General features: G+C 38.9%; 1 protein-coding gene across 6 annotated transcripts in view; it reads left to right on the top strand.

Annotated features, from left to right (window-relative positions):
* TENM2 (teneurin transmembrane protein 2) overlaps nucleotides 1-24586 on the top strand; it is a 534344-nt gene that overhangs the window by 419592 nt on the left and 90166 nt on the right. For 5 of the 6 annotated variants that reach the window (XM_059825281.1, XM_059825283.1, XM_059825284.1 and 2 more), the window contains 2 exons: nucleotides 2564-2759; nucleotides 5608-5709. In XM_059825281.1, the coding sequence (XP_059681264.1) occupies nucleotides 2564-2759; nucleotides 5608-5709 (298 nt within the window). Of the gene's footprint in view, nucleotides 1-2563; nucleotides 2760-5607; nucleotides 5710-9608; nucleotides 9642-24586 lie in introns of all 6 variants that reach the window. The other variant, XM_059825282.1, reaches the window with a different exon arrangement.

Raw genomic sequence — 24586 nt, forward strand, 5'->3', positions numbered from 1 at the left:
GCAATGCCGGTCCTAACTTTACTGACGTTAAAATTGTAGCCTTACGGGGAGTCATACCAAGGGACCTGCTCTCACTAGGTCGCACCCCGTCATTGTGAACAGAGAATCTGCAGCTAAAACTACTTCAAGCAGTTTCAGCCTGAGTACTCTTCCCCTTCGATCTTGCCAACTGCTGAGCCTCCTCTACTATATGAGGTAGAATCAGCATCAAACAGAGGGGAGGCAGAGGAACCTGCCAGCACAAGCAGAGATGAACAGCATGTTGCCAGTGAGAAATGTCAGCTTTTATTGCTACTTCCTTAGTTGACCCTTTGTGAATGATTGTTCAAGATTTCTTTTTCCCAAGATGTTGCCCGAGTAATAATATTTCCCAAGGAGGTGATGAGTCTGTCCTTAACCTCTGACTGTTAGACGATAAGGTTTTAGCAATATTTCCAAATGTCATTGACTTAAGAGATAGATATATGTGTGTTTGGCACCTCTGATAGTCTGAAAGTTACTGACATGCCAGAATTCTCCAAATCTCTGGCGTGCATTGGCTTAGATGTACTAATTTACGTGATTTGCCTTCTCCTGCAAAAATCCTGCATGAAAAAGGGCTCAAGTGAATGGCAATTTAATATTAATAGTTTGGTGAAACTTTTTAGTCCACTTCTCCTACTCTTCCCCACGTTTAAAGGCATAGGAGAGAGTGGATAATGCACTTACTGTGACAAGAGCTTTCAACATTAGTAGGCCTGGGTTCAAATCCCTACCCTGCCATGGATTTCCTTTGCGGCTGCATATTGGTGTCATAGTTCTGCATGTTTAACAGGAGGGTAGTAATACTGCCATGCTTTTCCCTTTGTTGTAAGGCCAAGTGTATCAAGGACTCTATATTGCTCTTGCAAAATTTCAAACAGAAAGGTCAGATTTTATACCCCAGTTTTAGATAGATGTGTAGCATGGCACTAAAGTGTTAAATCAGTCCGTCTGTCTCTTCTACTAGAAGGGATAATCTTCATTATTTTATTGCATGTTGTGTATTATTTGCTAGAACTTACTGTTAATGAGTGGAATACAGTGTACAAGACAGCCTTTTCTGGGTGTTTGGTCTGTTTAGGATGCAAGATTACAGTTTTCTATTTCAACTGGAAGCAAGTGAAGGTGTATGTTTTCCCAGAGCTGTCGCAAGCACAGACCGTATGTGCTAGAGATAGCGGAGGGAAATGCAATGAAACTACTGGCAAGCAAGCACATAATATTACTGTATTTTATTGAACATACACATCTTTCTTTAGACATGTCTATCTATCTTTATGTACTCCTACATAGATAAATGTGTCTAAACCGAGATGTGTTTTGATAAGGGACTTGTTACACGACTATCAAAAGATTATATATATTGTTTTTGTTGTTCCTTAAGGGCTTCCCTTAGATAGGGACTATGAGAGCAAGGAAGTTGAGCATAGCATCAGCTTGAGAGCTCCAGAATCACAGACATTAAAAACAGAAAAAAGCCTGTTAGGACAACTAGTCCAGCTGCTTTGTTATGTGGAGTTATTCCCTGTTGTAGATTAACCAATATTTCTTCCAGTCCTGTTTAATTGTGTGATGCAGTGGCATCTCCACTGGGAGGCTATTACTGAGCTTAATAGATGGGAAGCTTATCTGACATTCATCTTAAATTTCTTTCTTTCCTTTTTTAGTTTCATGCCATTAATGGTGCCATCCCTCTTATACTCTAAATAATCACTTGCTCTGTTTGATCCCTTTTCCAAAGATTAATGTAACGTTCTACCTTTCTTGGAAACCATCCAATCAGAAATTCTCACTTTTCCTTAATATAAGTTCAATTCCTTCAGCCACTTGATTTGTGTTATTCCTTTCCATGCTCCCTCTGGTTTTTGTACCCTACTTGCCCCCGATTGTTCCACATATAAACTCAGGTAAGCAACTTTTACTCTGTGATGTAAAACTTGTACAGTGTATTTTTATTGGGCACTGAGTTACCTAGCCTCCGATACACGCATTTCCTGTTTGTGCTGTTCCTGTTTGTTTTCACGTTCTGGGGGCTTCCATTCAATTGTACGTCTGGAACTACACCTTCTGATTCTCTTGCAGAAAGAAGTTATTGTAGGCGATTGCTTAGAAAAGGGTGCGTCTCTCATAGGTTGAAGCTTTCCAGCTTTGAAAGCTGTGCAGGAACCTAAAATTTGATGGGTCAAATCACTGATTTCAACTTCTTCCTCAAAACCCAGCATGTCAAGAAATACCATTTGTACATTTTTTGATCACCTATGCAGAGCAAAGATGCATAATTATCTGTCACTGTTTAAGAAAGGATAAGAGTCACAGAATCTCTCTGTGTTGCACGATTGACTAGTAAATACTAGTTTCACATTGACATATCTTCCGGAAATACCATTTTATGACAAGGTGGAAAAGAAAAATGCAGTGTCAGATTTTGAGCTGAAATATCATTCTGTATTCAGGTCTGTTTGTTTGGGGTTTTGTTTGTTTGTGTTCTTTTTTTTTTCTTTTTTTTTTTTTCCTTTTTTCCTCCTGTTTTTTTACCCTGCAGTATGATTTCATGGAACGCTTGGATGGGAAAGAGAAATGGAGTGTGGTGGAGTCCCCACGGGAACGTCGAAGTATTCAGACCCTTGTTCAGAATGAGGCTGTGTTTGTTCAATACTTGGATGTGGGTTTGTGGCACCTGGCATTTTACAATGATGGCAAGGACAAAGAAGTGGTCTCTTTCAGTACAGTTATTTTGGGTAGGTATCTCGACAAGCTGAGCATTTTTCCTCTCTGTTTATACCTTCCCTTACTTAAAGTCGTAATACTTTCTTGCAGCCTTCAGTATTCGTCCTGTTTATCCTTATGTTATGTTCTGCATTTTTTTTCTCAACACTGCTGTCAAAAGGTCTGTAATGGGGTGCTGATTTTAATTTGCTGGTTTCTCTCTTAAGATTTTACGATTCCCATAGATCTTGAGTTTAGTTCTGGAGAAGAAGACTCAGATAAGTTCAGTCTGGGTTGAAGCGTTCCCCAGTTAATATTGCTCTCCCTCACCTCTGTTATTTTTATACTTCTTATTTGCTTGTCCTGAGAAGCTGCTTTACACCCAGGTGGAGTAGTATCCAACAGGAGAGCTGTTTAATCTTAGTAGAACGCAGCACAAGAAACTGACACCTGTGAATGAGGGTACTGTTTGCAGTCACGCCAGAGATTAATTGAGTAATTTAATTAGCCATATGCTGTTTTACAGCTTACTACTCACCTAATAGTGGGTCGTCTCCTCAACGTGGTGGAATCAAGAGCAGAAGAACATCTAGCCTATGATCTGAGAAGCTTGCAGTTTTCTAAGAAGAATAGGGTTCCATTTAGTTGAAAATCAAACTGAGTCTAAATTCTCCAAGCTTTATCAGAAGATCTGTTGAGTTTTGAAACACTTGATGAACTTTGCTGACTATCTTGTCCCAGTGGCATAAAAAATTCTAATAGTCTATGTGCTAGTCCGTCCTGGCTGGTGAAGTGTTAAATGGCACTGTATTGTATTAATCTGTAATTCCTGTTAGTTTAGGGAAAGAGAAACTGCAAAAAGTCCGAGTGAGTTTTTAAACTTGATGAAAAATAGTTGAAGGTCTTTTCCAGTCTTGCCTGATTAATGACATGAAGCTTATTTTTTTCCTTTTACATCAGTATAAAATTCAGTTTGTTGGCTTAAGTCCCAAAGGGTGTAGGAGGATAGCCAATACTGTGTCATTAAGTATGAATATAATTGTTTCTGTTAACCTCAGTTAAGATGAAAAAATGATTTTTCTTCCATAGCTCATATGTGGTTTAGTAAGAGTTACTAGGTGCTATGCATGTTGATATATAAATATATTTGCGTATTTGCCCATAGAAAGCTTTTTCTGCTTCTCCAAAAAGAACAAGAACATTTGTGCTTGTATCGTGTTATGTCCCTATTGTGCTTAGAAAACCTTCAGCTATGATAAGCTGTCCTTAAAAGAGTTGCCTGGTCTATGCTACAGGTTTCAAAAGCATCAAAGGTCTAATAGTCAGGTAGACTACTTGATAGTGCAATAATAGGAATTGGACTGAAATGTAGAGAAAAGTATAGTGTTTTATCCAGTTCAGAGGTTCTTCTACGCACACCTGGTATCAGATGTTTCATAATCAAAGGATCTGAGACAGCTGAAAGTTTCTCTAATGTGGAAGAGGAGAAAGAATAACGGAAACAATGTTAAATTCCAGACAATACTAAATTTACCATGATTTTGAATACATAGAAAATGCTTTTGTGTGCCATGAAGCGAAATAATGAATAAATCTATAGACAAGCTTCTTCATGAGACAAATGGATATCTTTGAGCATTACATTTGTTTTTCTTTTCATTGTTTACATGAACCATTTCAAGAGGCCAAGCTAATGATGTCTCTTTGAAAATTTTCTTTAGGGTGTTTTAATTTAGTGTCCTGCAACTGTGAAGTTAGATTTCAAGTTGTGCTTGAATCTTTTTCCTCTTTTCAGCTGAATTTGACAGAAAAATAGTCTGTATGGTTCTGCTCGTTCTAAATCCAAAAGTCATCTTCTGTGTTGTACAGCTGCTATTTGTTTGGTGTCTGGGACTGACAGAGCCATTTAGTTTGGGACCACAGGTCCTACAACAACAGGGAGTAATAGTGAAGTATAACAACATTCCAATTAGATTTTTGTTCTAATAATTCAGTGATGAAAGTATGTTCCACTGAAATCCAACAGCTTTCAAATGAAAGTGATTTTAACAATCAATTTCAAAATTGGAATTTTATTTCTAGGTTGTCATTATGCAAAGTACTGTATCTATTATCCAAATAATAGCAGAAATGGTGGAAATTTAGTTCTTTGGTACAACTGATATTTTATCATCAGGCTGGTGTGCTTACTCTTCTCAGATTATTGAAGTCATCAACACTTCAGTCAGTCCCTTAAACTCTAATGTTAAACGTTGTCCTCTGTTTTTGCAGACCTCTTCTTCATCCTCTTGCATAGCTACTTGCACCATTTTTGTTGATTTTTTTTTTTTTTTTTAGGGTAAAGAATATTTGCTGGAGCAACAGAGCTCCTCTTTGTCATGTTCAGCAGATATTTCTGTCAGCTTAATTAATGAGGCTTTAAATGACTGTAGAAGGAAAAGAAGATACACTCTTCGGGATAATCAGTTTCACGAGGAAAAGTGGTTTTGCAAGATCAAAGTCTCATTGCAAAAGGCAGATTGTCAATTTTCCTGATGAAGCATTATGTTTGCTACATAAATATGAATTCACACATCGCTGTAGAGGTCTTAAGAGGGAGTCCTGCCTACCTGTTCTAACAGAGGACTTGAGCACTATCAGAAGACTTTGAGTTCTAATGGTGCTTGGAGACTTAATATGTGACTTTAGTATCTCAATAGATCTCTACACTTACTCATGCTGCCATAGAACCTTTCTGCTTCACCTGAACTTTGTGGTGTTAATATTATTAGGGATTGTTCTTCTAAGTATTGAAGACAAAATAAACTCAAGAAAAATTAAGCAAAGGATTTGTAGCCTAAATAGGAACCAACTAATGTGCCCGTGATGCTTGTATTTCAGATTCAGTGCAAGACTGCCCACGTAATTGTCATGGGAATGGAGAGTGTGTATCCGGTGTCTGCCACTGTTTTCCAGGATTTCATGGAGCAGATTGTGCTAAAGGTATCATTTTCCCTATGTTTACAAATAACCACAGTGTGTGATGTATGGATCTACAGTGCCTGCTAGTTAGCATGGCTCCGAGCTAGATTCAAAGAGATCCATATGCGTTTTTTTTTCTTTGATCTCTTAGTTAAATATGATCAGGTGGAAGTATTGCTACATTGCTGAGGAGCTTGCATAGCTACAAGTTTTTTTGTGTCAAAGGTAGTAGACAGAAGTGGCAGAAAAGATTTATTTTCTGTGAAAATGGGTGAATTCTCATCAATGCCTTCTGATAATCATTAATTGGTCTGCAACAGAAGACTGATTATCATCATCAATAGCATGTAATGTATATTCTGGCTTGGCTGAGCCTTACTTCTAGTTCATAGCATCTTTCTTGCTTATACAACTACTCTTTGACTGAAGGAAGTTTATCTTTTTTAGGGAAATAAGTAGGACTTGATAAAGTCTTAAAATAAACCTTTTCTTAAGTGTCGATTATAAATTTTAACAACTAAAACTGGAAGATGCATGATTATCAAGGACTAAACAGAAATGTAAGACAACTATGGATTGGCAGTATGTGTTTACTAAGTTTTTCTGTGAGTTTGGAATAGCTGCCATAGGGAAAAGATTCATAAAGGAGGGCCTCTTTAGTTTATACAGCTAGTAGCATGTATGTTGTCTAAATCAATGACTTAGTTGTATTCCCCGTTGTTCCTGAGCACAGTCATAACATTTTACAGTTTGCTTCCTTCTTCGTTTGTGTGAGGTTTAGGCACACTATCAATATCACGTGCCTACCGTTGTTTTCCACAGGGATAGGGCTGTTAGTGTTCAAAGGGGGAAAGCCTGGTGTTTGAAAGCTTTTTGAAATGCTTTGAAGGACCTTAGGAATGTGCTCATTTCTTCTTAGACTCCTGATCCAGTCCTGAGGACAGTTTGTTGTGCCCCACCTCTTTCCCTGGTGTAGCAGGGTGGCATCCAGCATACCCGTGTGTGTCTATGAAACACTCCTTAAATAGCTGTTATAGCCACACTGGAGAGAGTCATTTCCATTTTGTGTCTGTGTATTTGGCTCTTGGAGGGGCCCCAGTACAAAAAGAAAGACCCCAAGGGCCTTGGAAAGCTAATGATGTTATTTCAGTGCTCATTCAGTACTCATTTTAGAAAGTGCTTCAAATACAGCGTGCATATTGCTTGATTACCTGAGAAGTTAAGACACATGGCAAATATATGGAGGAGATCTCTGCATATTACAAAGTAAATGGTGTGATAATGTGTGCTGTAAATACACATTGACAGCTATATGCATTTTTGTGGTGTTAACCTGTGAAGGTATGCATGCGGTGACTGTGTGCTTCACTGCCGCTCTTCACACGTACGTGGCCATTAAATCACCTCATTTGCATTTTGAGTTGTGGAGCAATCCTGCATTGTACACTGAACCTCTGTGTAACGCTGTATTCTATGTTAATGCTAGAAAACACTTCATTCAGGCTATGTCAGATAAACAGCTTTTTTACAGGGTACTTGTCAAACTGTGTCTGTCAGGCTTCTCCTACCCCTCAGTACCTTCCCTCGGCTTCCTGCTTTGTCCTTTCTGTGATGTCTCTTTCCCCTGAAAAGCAGAAATGGTTTCTTGGAAGCTTCTTTCAACTCTTTTACTGTTCTCTTGTCAGACATCATGGTATTTCTAAAGAACAAAGAAGCTTGAAAAACTACATAAAATGACAAAACGGGTGTGTTGACAGAATTGTCGTGTTGCGGTGCGAGCACGTAGCTGCACGCCTTTATACTATGAGACATACCCCGAAGTGTGCGGCTGAGTTAGGGTGTAAGGGCTACACGTCTCGCCCATTTCACAGGCACTGTCATGCCTGTTGTCATGTCCACAGCTTTTTCTGCTTACTTGAATGCTGATTATATGTGAGAGCAGTTTCAGAAGACAGACATCAAAATTGGGATTGTATGCATGGTAAAACACAGTAAAATGAGACAGAGAGTTAAATCTTTTCCAGCATATTGTATGTATGGACACATGTTTAATACACAGTTACCGTAACGTTAAATTTATATTTAAGCTGTCACAAGTATGGAAGGATAATGATTTTCTTCCCCTCTGGGTTTTTTTTATTATTATTTCCCTAGCAACACGTCTTTCAGTGTCTCAGTTCTCCACTGTAAAATGAGGCAAGACTCAAATAGAGAAATGTGGAGAAAATGCGAACAAGCTCCTCAGATGGCTTTTAGAACTTGATTCATGCAATAACACGGCAGTCTAAGAGCGTCACATTGGGTGAAACCCGAGTTTGATAGATAGGAAGCATGGTCCTTTATGCCAATGAATCCTAAGTCACAGGGCTGATCTTGAGGGCATTGGAGGCAGTGAATCTTGAGAGGAGTCATCTGCAAACTGTTTGCAGACAGTGCACAGGTACTCCCTCTGTTACTTTACTCTATCCGTGTAGTTCTAAAAGAGAAAAAAGAAGGAAATCTGTGAGAGGCAGCACGGGTTCATCTCAAGATCCATTAGCTCCAGGGAAATACCATGAAAATTATTGGAAAGAGAAGAACTTTTGGCCCAACCCACAGGCTGAAATGCACTTTCATACCCTGATTGAAGTGGAGGAAATTTCACCCTCTCAAATGCTCTTGCCAAATAATGGGGGGGGTGGGGGGTGTTGTTTCTCACCCTTATTCCGTGGAAATAACTTATTCTCAGGTAGCTAATATCAACAGATTTACTCCATCCTTGCTCAAGCAAGATTCCCTTTGAAATCATTTGGAGTTTAACCTAATTAAGGATTCCCTCTAACACACAAAGAAGGTAGTGATACATTTTAATCTCATGTGGATAAAATACGGCCTATAAAGAAAAAGAAAGTCTGATAATCAAAAGATAATTCAGTGGGTGGAGATGTATCCTGATAAAGAAAATGTGTATAGTTCAAGCCAGAGGAAGGTTTGCTGTAAATTGAACTGCACTGTGAGTAACCTTCTGCCCACAATTATCTGTAGGAGTTATTGATAAGAAGCAATGCTATGGCCAAGGACCGATTTAAGAATCAGTCATGCAGCTATGATTATGTTATTTTGGTGTGTTGTCACTTTTTTTATATTCATCTCTATTTTTCTGTAACCTCTATGACGTAACCACCCAAGTATATCAAGATGTCTTTCTTTCTTGGTGTACCCACTGTTAATGTCTGATAATAGTTTGGTCTTTCAACTCCAAGTTCTGTGGTAAATCTGCAAGCAGGCATCCTTCGTCGTGTCTTGCTTTTCGCCATTTGTAGAGCTCAGTGTTACAATGAGCTGGGTTCCTAGAAGCGACTCAGAGTTGGCCGTAATTTCGTTTCATCTCATGATATATTTGAAGGGCATGCAACTTGTCCATTCCTTTAACAAAAATACTTCTGAAGACACTGTCATATACTGTTTTGCAAATGTACTCAGAGCCTCCTTTAATTTTTGCATTTTAAAAGACTAGGATTTGCATCATAAGCATATTTAGCTGATCTGAAAAGGTGAAACAATGTACCATCACGTGGGATTTCTGCATTGACATGATGAGCATAGCCTGTTAAGAGATGGTATCCAATTTGTAAAAGAAGGAAAAAAATTGAGTCGAGTAGCTCATGTCAGCTGCCATGAAGCTGCCATTTAGCAGATACTTTTAGTTGATTATGCAATGTAATAAGAAATGTTTAATATTTTAATCTAAATGGTTTGAAGGCTTTTGGATTTTTTAAACCAGGAATTTGTACCATGTTTGATCAGTTGACTTTTTAATCTGATTTTAAGAACGCTAATGATTCAGATTTATGTTATTCGCAGTTTCTTTTCCTGTTCTCCTTGTGCGGGTTTTTCATTATTTTATTTTCATTCTGTTTGTTTTTGGCTTACTGGCAAAGGACGGCGCCACTTTAATAAGTATAAAAAGAAGGGTAGGTTTTTTTAAATTTCTTTTTATTTCTTTTGCGACATCTGTTTAGTTTGAAATAGTTACTAAGCTGTAAAGTGTAGTCTATGTCTTTTTAAATCTGTTCTAATGGATTTGCTGTTTCTGATGACTGCCCACACCATAATAAGAGTTCCTACCACTGCCATTTTCTTTGTTATATGTGTACTGTTAATCTGTATAAAAATGTAAAAAACTGTCAATTATTAGGTAAGTAAGGTATAATTGCTAGAAGTAGCAACTCTTGCCTTTTTCTCAGTTGTTACTCAAATTTCGGTTGTTTGGGACTCTTCTTGCTCTGAGGTTATTCAGAGGCTTAGTGCTTGGGCAATAGTGCATAAAGTAATGTTTTTTCATCCATTGAATACTCTGCTTGAAACTATTCTCCTAGTGCCATGTCCAGAATGCTCGCAGTGGCATAAGAGGTTCTGGGAGTGATTGCAGTGGGGAAAACATGAATTTTGGAGTGCATCTTGCTGAATAATTCAGTACTTGGTCATTGCTGTTGAGCACGTGGCCAACATGAATGAAAGGTGTCCGGCATATGCTGGTAATGTCTACGAGTTAGTATTTCCTCTATGTGAGTAAGGAAAAAAGTATTTGCCTTCATAACTTGGCTAGAAATCTTAGGAACTGAAAATAGTGCAAGCAGAGAGAAGCTCACTGGACTTTGAAGGGAGGGGTGAGAGGTGATACTGAATAGCCTTTCTCCTTTGCCTGTCCTGCACATGTTCGTAGCCTGCAGAAGAGATGGGACCCGTGGTGAGGCAGCACTTTGGGTCTTCTGTGTGTCTTGTGCTATTCAAGTGACTCACTGCAAATTTGTGCAATAACAGGTTATAGATCGGACAAGTGAGGTAGGTTGGATTAAACATGATGCTACCCAAAGCAGATTGGTTTGGCAGAGAAAAGAGCGGGAGAGGAACAATAGTATGGGAAAACCACCGTTTTTATGGCATTATAAAGAGATTATCAGGAGCAATAGTACTTGTTAAAGCTAATCTATTGTGGTTAGTGCTTCACAAGCAAAACAAATAAATAAGAACAGTGCCTACCTCCAGGAATTTACCATGTCAATACAAACTGCAAGGAAATGAATGGGAACCAATTGACAGATCTGGAGATATAAGGAAAAAATGTGATACGGAGTGTGACTCTTGTCAGTTTTGGGGAACACTGTAGTAAAAGGCAGTTTTAAAGAGGGATGATGGGGCAGGTAGATAACATCATGTGGACAACGGAGGGCAAATGGAGCCTCCAAAGGAGACAGAGCATAGGAAGGAGCTCAGAAAAGCTCTTTTTAGATTTGACTTTCAAAAGCATTGTAAATCAGAGAGAGGTTGAAGTCAGAATCGGGTCTGTAAATGTCAGAAAGCGGGTCTGTAAATGAAGTTGGAGCATGAAGTTCATGTTCTATGTGATAAGAGGAAAGGACCTGAAACAGGACTGGGAAAGAAGAGCCACACAGCTGAAGGTTAGATTAACAGCATGATTTTTGCAGCACTGTTGCACACGGGCACGACTGAAGAAGACTGAATTTATCAACACTGGAGAAAAAGGTGTTGATCTAATGTAGATTTTATTTCCTGAAAGCTAAGGCAAGAATTCTGACAAAGAGATGCAACGCAGAACAAATCTGTAAGGCTTTGTCAAAGCCTGAATGTGAGGCAAGGAAACAGATGAGTCAAAAATAACATCTAGATTATGAACCATAAAGACAGGTAGAACGATGGTATCGTCCACTGTGACAGAGCAAGAATGCAGGGGAGGGCTGAGAAGTAGTGGGTTAGAGAGAAAACAGAAATTAGAGAAATACCAACTTCATTGGCACGCATTTTATGTGTTCCTAATCATAGCATGTCTCATCACTTACACCGTTCTCATTAAAAAAAAAAAAGTGTGCTTTTCATTGGAAATACCGCATTCATGACTTGTCACCCACACATCTCTCTCATCCTTTCTTGCAGTTGACAAAATTCAGCATGTTCAGCTTCTCTCTTCGTATCTCTTTCTGGGTGGGTTTGGTTTGGGGTTTTGTGTGTTTGTGTGTGTATGTGTACCAACTTGTGTATGTGCTGCAGCAGCAGCGCAGCCCTGGCTTGTCACTCAAATCTTCTCACACAGTTGGTGGAAGCATCATTTTGATACTTGAACAGACAAGGCTGTCTTTGGCAATGTTCCTTTCCAGCAGTTCCCACCTCTCTGACTCAGTACCTTAAAATGCCTTTGTTATAGATTTTCTTCTTGTTTTCCCAGTCTCGTGTTTTATTAGCAGACGTTTCTCATTTCTGGCAAACTGATCATGTCCTCACTTGCTTTCCAGTGAGTTCTCTGTACAGGACATTGCTTGCCTATCTGCCCTCAGTTTTACTGAACTGCAGTATACTCTGAAAAGGGTTTTGCGCCATCAGCTGTGCCCAAAATAATTACAGAGTAAATAAATGGACATGTAACCTATTTTGACAATGATTGACAGTCATTGCCGTGTATCAGCTGCTAGCTTGGCTGCATGAAATGAGATAGTAGCTTTGAGCCAGTGTCAGGTAGGCAAGTAGAGCCAACACAAAATCCACCACTCTAACTCTTTCTAATTGGCAATTTAAACAGGAGCCCAGAACTGAAGGGGTCACAGGCTGAATTCTTTCTGATTGTTAGTGGTCATGGCTCCGAAAGGGGCTCAGGGCACAGAGTCAGTAGAGCGAATACAGGAACCATCGTCTCTAGTCTGCAGCTTTCCTCATCAATCCTCATGAACTCTGTTGGAGATTAGAGGTAAAAAGAGGGGACTGGAGAGTCTGGACTCCTGAATTCTACAACAGATACCTTGTTACAACACAAGTCATTTGGCATCTTAACATTTCATTACTCTTTAAAAACATGTACCTGTCATTATAGTACATTGTAGATTAAATGTGAGGATTAGCAGACATTTGCAAGGCATGTGCGGTTAGTGACAGAATGGTGACAGAGGACTCCCTAGCCTGTGCCGGGCTAGAAATTGGTGGTTTATATCCTTTGCGTTTTTTGTAAGGGAATATTTACAAAGTTGAAATAGGACCCAGGAGCTACTTTCAGCATTGGGAATATTTGAGAAAACAGACTTTAAAAATACGGATTTCAACAAGCAAAATATTAACTTCTCATTGTTCTTAAAGCTCTTAAGGCTTCTGCTGATTCCAGCATTGAATTCAGGGTTATAAAGAATTTATCTACAGGAGAGCTTGTCCTTAATAATTTCAAGCGGGGATGCTCCTGTTGTTTAGAAGCACGTCCTTCCTCCTGTTTGTTACAGTTTTGCCTTTACAGGGCAGCAAAAATGCTTTAAAAATTTTTAAGATATTTATTTAATGTTGTTAAATTTACCCAGTACTTGCATCGAGTGTAGCACCTTAACTAGCATTTGTTTTCTATATTAAACCGCCAGTAAACATGCAGCCAACTTTGTGCCTGTGTATTGCATTGCCCTTTCATATGTTTCTAAATTCATGTTGCAGCGTATGAACTTGAAATTATGTATGACTCCTTTTCCCAAAGAGCTTGCAGAATAGTGGTGCAGTTAAGATGGTAGACTTATTTCTGTAGGAGAAAATTTTGAAGACAAAGCTAAAAGGATTAAGAAAAAAATGGGAAACGCTGAGGAATTCAGTAATGAAGGAGGAAGGAAATAACTGCGAAAAGTTGCTAATGCCACTGCTGGACAAACCATGATAGGTAAAGAGAAGTGGGCAGGTGAGTAATTATGAGTTGCTGGTTTCAGTGAACACCAGTGCATCTTCATCTGATCCCTCATTACCCAACCTGTAGAAATTCAGAGCCCAAAGGCAGAGCCCCAGGCAGTACTGCACCTGAGGCCCACAAACTGGAATCGAGTTTGGTTGGCTTAGTGTGATAAGGAAGTTTGCTTTGCTTATGTCCAAGATGGAAAGTATATGGAAACACAGTAAAATCTTATTAATGGATTTTTCTGCAACAGCATTAGAGTAATATTTTCAGACTTATTAGAAGCAGGGTACATTCATTTGATCTCTCACAGCTGCTTTCGAAGCCCTTTCTATTACCAGTTACTTCACTTTATCTTTCTTCCCTTCTTATACATGTGCAGCAACAGCATATCTATTTGCACAAATATTTTCTGTTTCAATGGCATTCCAATAAATAGAATATTTCAAAAGGTTCCCAGTGCAGCAAGGAGGTGGACGTGCATACAAATACATGCAGGATGCAAACCATTGTGCAGCTTAGTTTCTGGCAAGCCAAAAATCTTTCTTCCAATCTTATAATACTTCCATTGGTGGCTCTCTGCTCTACCTATGCTGCTCTGAGCTGAATTGTGCTCACTGTGATGTATGCTTTGTAATTTGTTTTTGTGTTTAATTGGTTAGCTTATTTAATTGTGTCGCAATCTACATTTTGGTTTTAGATTGCATTGTCTCCATGGACTTGTACTGGTATTTGTTTATTTCATTAAGTTCTAAGAGTTTGTCTTTGCAGTTGTGTTGGGAACATCTTGGAGTCCTTGCGATGACGGTAAATGTCATTGAAGCAACTCTGATTAAGTAGTATTGTAAATCACGTTACAGAAATACAGCTGTGAAGAGATTCTTAGACATTTGCCATCCCTGAATAACAGAAACAGCCCTGAATCACAGCTTCAGATTTCAGCATCCATGAGTTTTTTTCATATCTGCATTATGTCTAGATTTGAACTTGTAATTTAGATCTTTTCCTATATTTAGACCCTGTTTGGGGGAGATTAAATTGTTAGCTGTCATCCCATTTCACTTTCTCAAACAAAGTGTTTCTAATTCGAATGTAGAAAAATATTTAAGTATCTGCAGCTAACGTGGAACTGTGCAATTAATCATGTTATGATTTAAATCTTTTCTGGTAAATGGAATAAGGCAAATGAGAGCAAAGCAGTCTGGGTTTTAAATGCCCTGAATACTGCAGCCTGTGGGTGCCATCCTACGTCTACTGCACTGCTATTTAGCCAGAGCTAAACCATTACCAGAGAAGTAATAGCTTTTACACCATTCACTGGGAATGGTGTACAATCGTACCAAAAACATGGGAAGAAATGTTTCACTTTTTCATTTCTTTTTCTAGATGCATAAATGACTTCATGCTGTTAGTGCTTCTCTGTTACGAAACACAATATGTATGTTTGGAAGGATAATTCTGGTGTTTGTCCTTACTGCTGCTTTCTGTGAGCTTGAAGCATCATCTCTTTGATTCTTCACTGGCTCTTTCCATGGAGATAGCTACTGCAACCTCTGAAATAGTTTAGTTTTCCCTTACTCCTCAGTTTTTCTGGTGATGAAGTTATCAAGACATACAAATGAAGATCTACGTGCTTGTCTTTGACAGTAGTCGATTTCAACATCTGTTTATTTCCATCTGTTGGTAGAAAGTAAAATTTATTTCTCTGCATGTTCTTGTAGTTGCATCAACTTCACTGCTTATATCTAAAGCGGGAATTTCACAGCTCTGATTCTGTGTTACTAGTTCCCACAGAAAAAGAGTTTTAGATTGCAAGGCAATGTTTTCAGGACATTTGTATCCACCAACTACATTTTCCTCCAATCCCATGTATCATGCAGAGAGTTGAAAAGAGTTCTCCCCTCTTTTTTTTTTTCCTTTTTTTTTTTTTTTGCCTTTATTTTCAAAGGCACAAAATATATGGCAAACTGATCAGTCGCATTCTCTTGTCGTAAACCAGAACCAGTGCAGGGTAGCTTCGATTTCCTTGAATGCCCTGATGCGTATGTAAAAGAAATTGAACTGTGCTGCTCTTCAATGATGTAGGGAGGACCCTAACTGGATTGGTTGCAAATCAGTCTACCATTTTGCAAATCATCTTAGTGTACTGCATGGAGAACTACAATCTTTCCCTTAATCTAGATAGTGATAGTTGCAGAGCTTCTGCAGTAGTGGAGGGGGAACGAACAGGCTGACAAAGTGTTGAATCCAGAATGTACTGTCAAGAGAAAATCCTCAAGACACTTGAACCCTGACACAGGTAGCTGAGTTTTTCAGGTGTCTAGCTGAACTCAAATGTCCTCTTTTCTCTCTGTCTCCAATTTGGAGTTTGTTTTATACCACCTGAAAATCTTTTTTAAGTTCAGCTGTGGCTTTTCCAGTGAAACAGTAGAGTGGCCTTTTTTCTTTCCCCCCTCAGGACTCCAGTATCTTTAGAGTTCTAAGACTTAGATCTTTGTTGATGGCTAGCTAGATTGTCTAAGCTCATCTTCCCGCTAGCAGTAATGGGGCTTCAGCCCTTTCAATCCACCACTAAATTAGTTCCAATGTATCTGACATTTGCTTAATTTTTATTTTCCCTCTTCTTACAGACTGCATTGTTATTGTTATTAAAAATATTATAAGGTTCTATTCATGAAGCAAAAATTTCTTGTACCAAGTGACCAACCCCAAAGAGATCAGTTTACGAATTTGCTGTGGTTCTGAAAATTGCTGCTAGATAGTGTGGGAAGACATATTCATATTTCTTACATAGATATTTTGTAATAGTTGTAAGCAAAACAGTTATGTAATGGAAATAGATAATTTGTGGAATGGTAGGGGAGGGAACAGCAAGTGTTGTATTTTTGACAGTTAAGGTCACACTGAAGGCAGTGAGAAAAACTATGACCCTTTTGATAAATTTTGGCCAAAGCAAAAGTTTGCTGAGTGTTCAAAAGGATGTAAATATTCATTATGCAATTAATGCTGTTCAGTCACTTCTATAAAAATCCTGCCATTTTTTTTGTAGAACAGCTTAAGTACTTATCGATTGAGAACTTCTGTAACTCCCAAAATGGAAGCATCCCCATATCTCTACAGGTATTTTAAATGAATTGAATTAATCATAGGCTTAAAAGTCTCTAGTGATCTTCGTTAACTTTCCTGGGTTTAATTAAAACATCTGTGCGCTTTTAATTTATCGATTCATCCAACTCATATGTCATGTTTTTAACACACCCCAGAATGCTCTGCATCATTTTTAACCCGATTTCCACTTAACTAAAGCAATTAAATTCACCCCGGATTAATTAAAGCATCCATACTTTAGTGCTTAAGTCAGCGTGTGCTGCTTTCCCCAAATGGTTTCTGAATGTCAGAGATTTGACACACCTGATGGGTTTTTCGTCCTTCTGGAAATTCTTCTGTGAATCTCTTTCTTGCTTACTAATGTGCAGTTTGACAGAGCTAGACAAGGGAGCTTGGTAAGGCTCAGGTTTGGGCAACTGAAGTAAGGATTGCAGAGCATGACTACTATGAAGGGCTCTACATTTTATCTTAATACTGACTTGATGCCTGCAAGCATAGCTTGACACTACTGTTAAATCATTTAAATTATTTGCGTGTTCTGCGGTCAAAGTAAACAGTTTCACGAACTAACTAATAAAGCATATAATGCCAGTAACCGTTATTCATAGTTGTTCATTCTTCTGCTTCTGGGTGAATTTCTACAAAATGACTTCTGCTTGGAAGAGCACAAGGTCTTCGAGCAACCTAAAAGATGTTCTAGATCTTCCCAATTGTCACTGTTCTTAAGAACGTTTCAGCCTAATGGAAGTTAGGCAATCTAGTCAAACACCATTCTTCCAGACCACGCAAATATCATGTATGTGAGGTGTAAAGAACAGATGAGAGAAAATGGCACTCAATTAATTCAATCTCCCATTCCAGAATTATTTTCTCGGGGCTAAGTTTGCTAGGGGGGTGAGGCAACTTCTTACCAGGAAAGTAGCATAAAAATAGCATAAACTAGTAAAAGTGAAACAGCGTCAACCATGGAGTGGTCTTAGAAATTATTTCAGATTTTCATATCCATAAATGAACTCCAGTTAAAACTAATAGGCATGAAGACAAGTAGTGAAAATGTGCATCCAGCTGATTAAAATAGGTTTAAACGTGAAATGTGTTGTCAGGCAAAACAACTGTATTTTTAAACTACAAATAAGAATACTCATACTCCTAATTTTTAGAAATATCTTCTGGGCAAACACTTGGTATAACAAGGCTTGTGAGGATTTGTTATATTTCAGTACTGTTTTGTGTAAAATAATAATAATGTAAAATCAAGAGCCAACATTTTGAATCAGGTTGTCAGAGATTGACTTCTTAAATAACTGGGGTGATATTCTAAAATGCAAATGTTTCCAATTCCCTTGGTTTTAGTGGTTTTGTGGATTTTTAAGCCATTTAGAAATTAAAGTTGTTTATATCTAAATAGGTATAACTTCACTTTAGGAGGTTGACACTAGGGAGGAACCTGGTTATAGCTTTTGGAGTTAATCATCTAAAATTATTCAGGGCTTTGGTATACAATTGTTGTAGGATTCAGCTCTAGCATCAGTAAAACACGTCTTCACCTGCTTACGTCTTAATCTGATTCATCCGTTGACGAGAAATTAGCATTTGTAGACTATATGCTACATATGCATTACCAAGATAAAGACCAAAAAGAGCAAAACGCCAGTACAACGTGACCCTATTTGTATTTTTTAGGTATTTGGAACTAGAAGGTTGTATATGACATTGGTTTTGGATCTTTCCTGTATTTCTGCTCCAGTTTGGAGCTGACCTGGAATGCATTTATTGGTTTCAGATTAGACTGTCATAAACAGTAATCAGTCGTCTTTATATATTGGCAAAATCATGCATAATCTCTCAGCAGTAGCAGTTTAATCTCTGCTAAAGGGAAGTGTGAGCTATTACAGAGTCTGAATTAATTATCCCCTAGAGGAACTGCACCCAGAAGGCCCACTGGTAGGGTTCATTGGCAAGAAGTTTGACCTACATCTGTCTTCAGTAGAATTCCAGGTGGTCAGTGAAACAAAGGACAACTTGATTTCTATTATGCTAGTGAGTATTTCATTTTTTATATAACTAGGAATTCATGCAACTCTGTCCAAAGAGCATATCAAAACTGCCCAATCTGTAGGTGCAGATGATTTTTCAGAGGCAGCTATAGAATGTTAATACGATTGTATTAAAGACTTGAAAAACATTTACTCTGTTTTGTGATACATAACATAATGACTTCCCCCAAGCTTAGTGACACTGGCCTGACTTGCATTAATGAATATAGGGAAGAATTGTTTAGGCAAAACCAGACTCAAAAAGTTTGGAAATTCTTCTTAATGAGAAGATTCAAGATGTGTCCATATGTTTGGAAGTAGAACCAAGTTTTTATCTGACCCCAAGCAAACCTTGTGTAAACCTCAACAAGTGCGATGCATGCTAATATTAGTGCATATCCTCCACTGTTGGGTCATACGAGTTACGGTAGACCAATTGCACTTGCAAATATGTGATCACATGTACAGAACAGGTGATCCTTGTGCAGTTTTGGATTTTTGTATGATGTCAGACACATTTCTTCTAAGCTGTGTTCTTTAGCAGAAGTCTCAGGACTGAAACTCACTTCCTCCTCCTAAACAGGAACATCTACAGATAAAAATTATCTTTATTTCACTTAGGTCTGACAAAGTTCTGTACAGTTCAGCAAGGGCTGAATGTATCTTACCTAGGAGTGTAAGTAGTGTCTCTTCAGAATGTTTTTTTCTGAATGTCTTTGTTCAGAGGTTATATCATGGAAGTAAAGCTGCAATGGCTCAGACTAAAATTCCATTTTATCCAGGATTTCAGCTCTGATGGTGGCCTACAGCAAATAGTTGAGGAAGAGTAAAAATTGTACCTGTCTTTGATGTTTCTCAAGTAAATTCTTCCAGTTCTAGAGATAGGACTAGTGTTAGGACTTCCTACAGTAGATGATGTCTCTTTGTGTATAGTAGCCTTTGTAGATTTTCATTCCATGGATTTGTCTAATTAGGTATTCAGTAAGGGAATGTTCTTCCATGAGTTTGAACTTTTCAGATAATTTTGTTAAAATTTGTTGATGGAACAGTTAGCAGTACTTAGGATGTAAGGGCACTTCAGACTGTGTCTAAGTGCTCTGTTAGTGCAGCCTTAAACTTGCACTTCAACACTCAGTCCTAATTTTCCTTACTGCTTACATTGTGAGTAGACAGTCAAGCTCATCTTCCATGCGCACCAACTTGTGCTAAGAAGAATCTGCTTTATATGCAAGATTAGGGTTTACAAGCATTATCGATACCACCATTCCGGTCCTCACTCAAACAGTACCCCAACAGGCTTGATGCAATTTTGTCCATCCAGACCAATGACTCCCCTCACTGACCTGCCATGAGCGTCTCACCACAAAATTCTGTGGTACTTAAGTTGAAAAATTTTGACTTAATATGGGGTGACTTCTGACAGCTTGTCTGGGCTCTGAGTAAGCCTACAGATGGCACAAAGGAAGCTAACTTTCTTATGCCCCATTTGAAAATTTCCCATTTTGTAAAACTGAGCTGCTTGCAGAACAAAGGCGATATAAGGGCATTGCTTGTGACCTGGTCCAGGGCAGGGAAGCATTGCAGGCAAGTTCAAAAACCTTTCGAGTCTGCATATTGCTGTGTCCAGAAATTCGAATAACTTTGAAGAGAAGTATATCGCTTTCTCTATTCTACGAGGAGGAACTGAAAAAAGTCTGCAGTAGAAAACTGACAGCTTAGGTCCTAGTGGTACAGGACTCTCTTTGCACCAGGATAATGTTTGCTCTACTGCAAGAGGAACCAAGCCAGAACTCTGCCTTCAAATCCTGTTTGGAACTTCAAGTAGCAGGGGAAGGCCTCTCAACCAAGCAGCTGTGTAACTAAACCAAGTTCTGCAACAGCCTCGAGAGTTTAGCTCCTCAGATATCCTTTGCTGGTTTCTTGCTATGCTCTAGAACACCACCTCTGGTGAGTACGGAGGGGTGAATAGCATAAGGCTGGGTGAAAGGAGTGCGTACACAGACTGCAGCTGGGATACCTAGGTGTTAAGAGTCACTGGACAAAATAGTGGCTTTTCATGCCAGATCATTTGGGCGTTATCCCTCACCATCTCCCCTCCTAGTCCATCTGTAACAGGCTGTTATCAAACCCCCTTTCCTCATGCATCAGGGAATATTAACATTGCTCCAAAATACCTATCCAAAGATAACCTTTAGAGAGAGATCTTTTAGAGGGATATTTGTCTGCTGTTAAATGTCTGGAGCCTACAGGACTCAAAGGTCTGTAGTATCCATTGGCCGTAACTTGATCAGCTGAGACCCGTGTTAAGAACTTTGTCTGGTTTTGTTCGAATACTGGTAAAGGGCAGAATCACATCAACAAAACTATATTTTGGGTTAATATCTGTTGTGCTTATTTAAACTTCATTCAGGAGCTATACCCTTGTGCTTAACTTACTTGAGTGTTGCCATAACTACTCCTGAAGACCTCTGTCCACTTTTTGACCGTGTTGGTGTGTGATACGCGTTGTCTTTCTGCAACCTATCTGTCCATAGAAATGAGATGGAACTTGATTGTTTCATTACATAAACCAACCTTCCTTCACACTCCTTCAACAGACTTTGAACAGTCAATTCTGTCCTGGAATAGGGGCCATCCACGTCACATAGGGGAAATAAGCAGTCCTAGATAACAAGAACTCCAGATGACTCTTGAGTTCTTTGCACATTAATTGAAGCAACCTGGATGTAAAATTAGAGTGGGCTGTTTTGGGTCTCACCCTGCAACAACACGGTCTAGCAAATAAGCCTAGCAGACCTCTTTTTATACTGCCTGCTTTTGTTTTCTATGGAAGAGCAGCTTGATTATCTCTTTGTTCCTCACTTAGGACAGCCTATAAACCCACAGCAGAAACATTAATGAAGACCTATTTATTACAGCAGTGACAAGCTGGGTTCTTACAACCTACACTTGCTTGCATTCCTGCTTACATGTTTCCCCTGCAATCTTAGTGACATGGCAGTCTTGGACATGCCAAAATCTGACCAAGTACCTCTGTCATTTTTTCTCATTCCCAGAGTGATACTCCAGGTATATAGTTTGTAGAATAACCCCAGCAGAGGGTTGTAGATTAAACTTTGTGGCTTTAGGTTGCAAGTGTCTTAATCTTAACTATTCATTTCATCCCTAAGGTTAAATGACAGATTCTCTCATTTCTCCAAAGTCAGTTCTGGTGTCACTAACATCTTGGCAATGCATACTGCAGCGGCAGATCACTGAAAGCAGATTACTGTTCAGCTTATATACAAGCTTCAGAAGGACTGAACATGTTTATGAACCATAGCAAGACCTCTGATGTGGTAGGCGCATGAAGAGGAATGAAAAGCTGTGACATGGCTTTCATCTTTACTTAAATTCTTGAAGCACCATAGCGCAGAGCAAGGGAACACTAAAAAACTCCTGTAAGAGCTCTTTAGCCCAAGATCCAGCACCATCTAGTTATCTTTCTTCTTCTGTGCCAGTCTCTGGTGTCCCAGAAATTGAACCCTGCAAATTCAGATCAAAAGTGGGATCTAAGAATGGCCTTCCCATAGACATGTTCCAAATAGCAGGTATACATCTCTTTAGCTGGAACACAATTGCCTATTGCTTAATGAGACTTAGGGGCAAGGCGAGGAGAGAAGCAATCTTACATCAGGTGGCTGGCACAATATTATCTAGCTAGGTCTGAAGCGTCACATCTAAGTTGCTTGTTGTTTTTTGGGTTTGTTTTTTTTTTTAATTTATTTTAATAATCGATTAATTTCTGCTCAGTCCCTCTTGCAGGGGACTGTGCTGCTCAAATTGAGTGATTGCCTTTATTTGAGTTTTGACTCCAGAGGAGAGGTTTGCAGAACAGAAGTTCTTTCTGGTGGTGAGTGCCATGTTGACCTGTAACACAACAAAACAAAAAAATCTAATCCTTACTTGTAACCAGTTTGTAAGTCAACCCTAATTTTTTGTCTTTATACTTACTTGAACAAATGTGATTTGTCTGAAAAAACTGTCTACTGTCTACCGATTTGTTTAGCTTTCCGGGGACCTTTTCTTTCCATGCAGCTGTACGACAGCATGGTGAGGATGTTGATGGGTAAAAGCAAGTCATAAGCTGGCGTGTCCCAGTGCAGTTGGAGAAGCCACATTGAGCAGCTATTAGTAATGATAATGTTGAGTCTCTGCAGTGGCTCAGAAGCACGTAGAGAATTTGCATCTAGCGATATTGCTTCCTTCTGTGGTGGACTTGAACAAAGGGACTGCAAGCTTAACCACCACATACAGGAGCTGAGAGTTGCCTTGTTCCAGAGAGAGATATTTTTGTGTTGAGGCCCCGAAAAAGTGACAGCGTCTCTACAGTATGTCAGGGTGTGGAAGGTGGCATCAACAAACTTGCCACTAATGATTATTCCAGGTCTTCAGGACAAGCTGCCTTCTGATCACTCACCTCCAAATCCTCTACACTGTGGCAAGTCAAGAGATCAGGGCTGAAGTTATAACCGTGCTTACAGTGATTTGGGAAAATGTATCATCATCAACCCAAACAAAACTTTTAATTGCAGTGAAATGGAGAATTATGGACAAAGGAATTGTTTGTATCCCCAGGTCTTCCTACCTGAAGAGTGGAAGCAGTCCTAGTTTGATCCCTTTCTTTATGGCTCACCTCTATGACTTGCAGTAGCAGCAGTTTCCATATCTAGGCAGTGAAAAGCCGTGCATGCTGAGGAACTGAGATAGACTCCATGATGTAATTTATGCAAACAGAAGAAATAGTTATTCACACAGCATACAAGTTGCTACTAGGTCAGTGTGTTGTGTATCATGGAAGGGTGTTTCATGATGATGTGCAAAACGATGCAAAATAGGCTGACGTAGAGTGCAGTATGGACATAATCCAGCTGATTCAGTAAACTTAATTCTGAAACCAGCTGCAAAAAGCAAAACTGGTAGAACCTTGGCATAAACTCTTTCACTGAACTCAGTAAAGCACTTGTGAACATAGGCCACATCTGAAATCAGAAAGTTGCTGCTGGAAATTATATTTTATTCAGATATGTGTTCATTTTTGGAGCGAGGAAGAAGAAGATTGAACAAGACTCAAAGTAAGAGGGAACACCGGGAACGAAGTAGAATGAAGTTCTGTTGCTACCAAAGGACTGACGATATGGCCCTAAGACAGAGGAGGAGTAGCAAAAAAACCCCAAACTTCAGCATACTGATTTTGTTATTATTCTACTGTAGAAAAAATAGACTAAAAAAGATTATACATGTGACATGTGGCGCATCAACCTGTAGTCTTAATTGAAATAATTCTCAGCACTCTAAATTTTAGCTAACGTCTCACGTTACAGATCTGAATATATTTTTTTCTGATCAATTTTTTCCATTTCAGATGAGAAAATTCTTGAAAAAATCTATCCTAAAATGTGTTTTTGCAGCAGATCAATGGGACAGCTAAGATTAATAAGGGTTACAGGACTGAAGAGTGGAGAAGTTGTACAACTGGACAATTACACATTTCTTTGTAGGAAATCAATTACTTGGGTTCTTCTTGATCATTCAGGTTAAAGGGATAATAGAAGCAAGAAGACAGTAAGACCTTTTAATGATTAATAGCAGCTTTTGAGTATATTTTTGGCACTGTAAAACTGCCTGTTAGTTTCTAATTACTTTGAAGGGTGAAAAGACAGGGAAATACTTTCCTGTCTTTATCAAACTGCATCAGAGAGAGGAGCACAAAAGTGTACCTTTTCTGAAAGAATCACTTCATTACTCCCATTTTCTGTTACTCCTCTGGTTTTTTTTCCATTTCCCCGGCTGGTGACCACACATTCAGTCTTTGGCAGGCATGTAAGTTCATAGATTGCCATGTTCACATGGGAGACGTGGGCATATAGGAGTGTGAATATGCCTTAGTGTAACATTTGTGTGCAACTGGCTTTTAATAAACCACTTGTTTCTTTCCATTGCTCTGCATATGTACAACATCTGATTCCTGGCATCCAAGACCTGCTGACTACTTTTATTATTCATAGGCTTAGCTTCATTTGCATAA

Source organism: Gavia stellata, chromosome 16 (genome assembly GCF_030936135.1).
Source record: "Gavia stellata isolate bGavSte3 chromosome 16, bGavSte3.hap2, whole genome shotgun sequence".
In the NCBI taxonomy this organism is placed as follows: domain Eukaryota; kingdom Metazoa; phylum Chordata; class Aves; order Gaviiformes; family Gaviidae; genus Gavia; species Gavia stellata.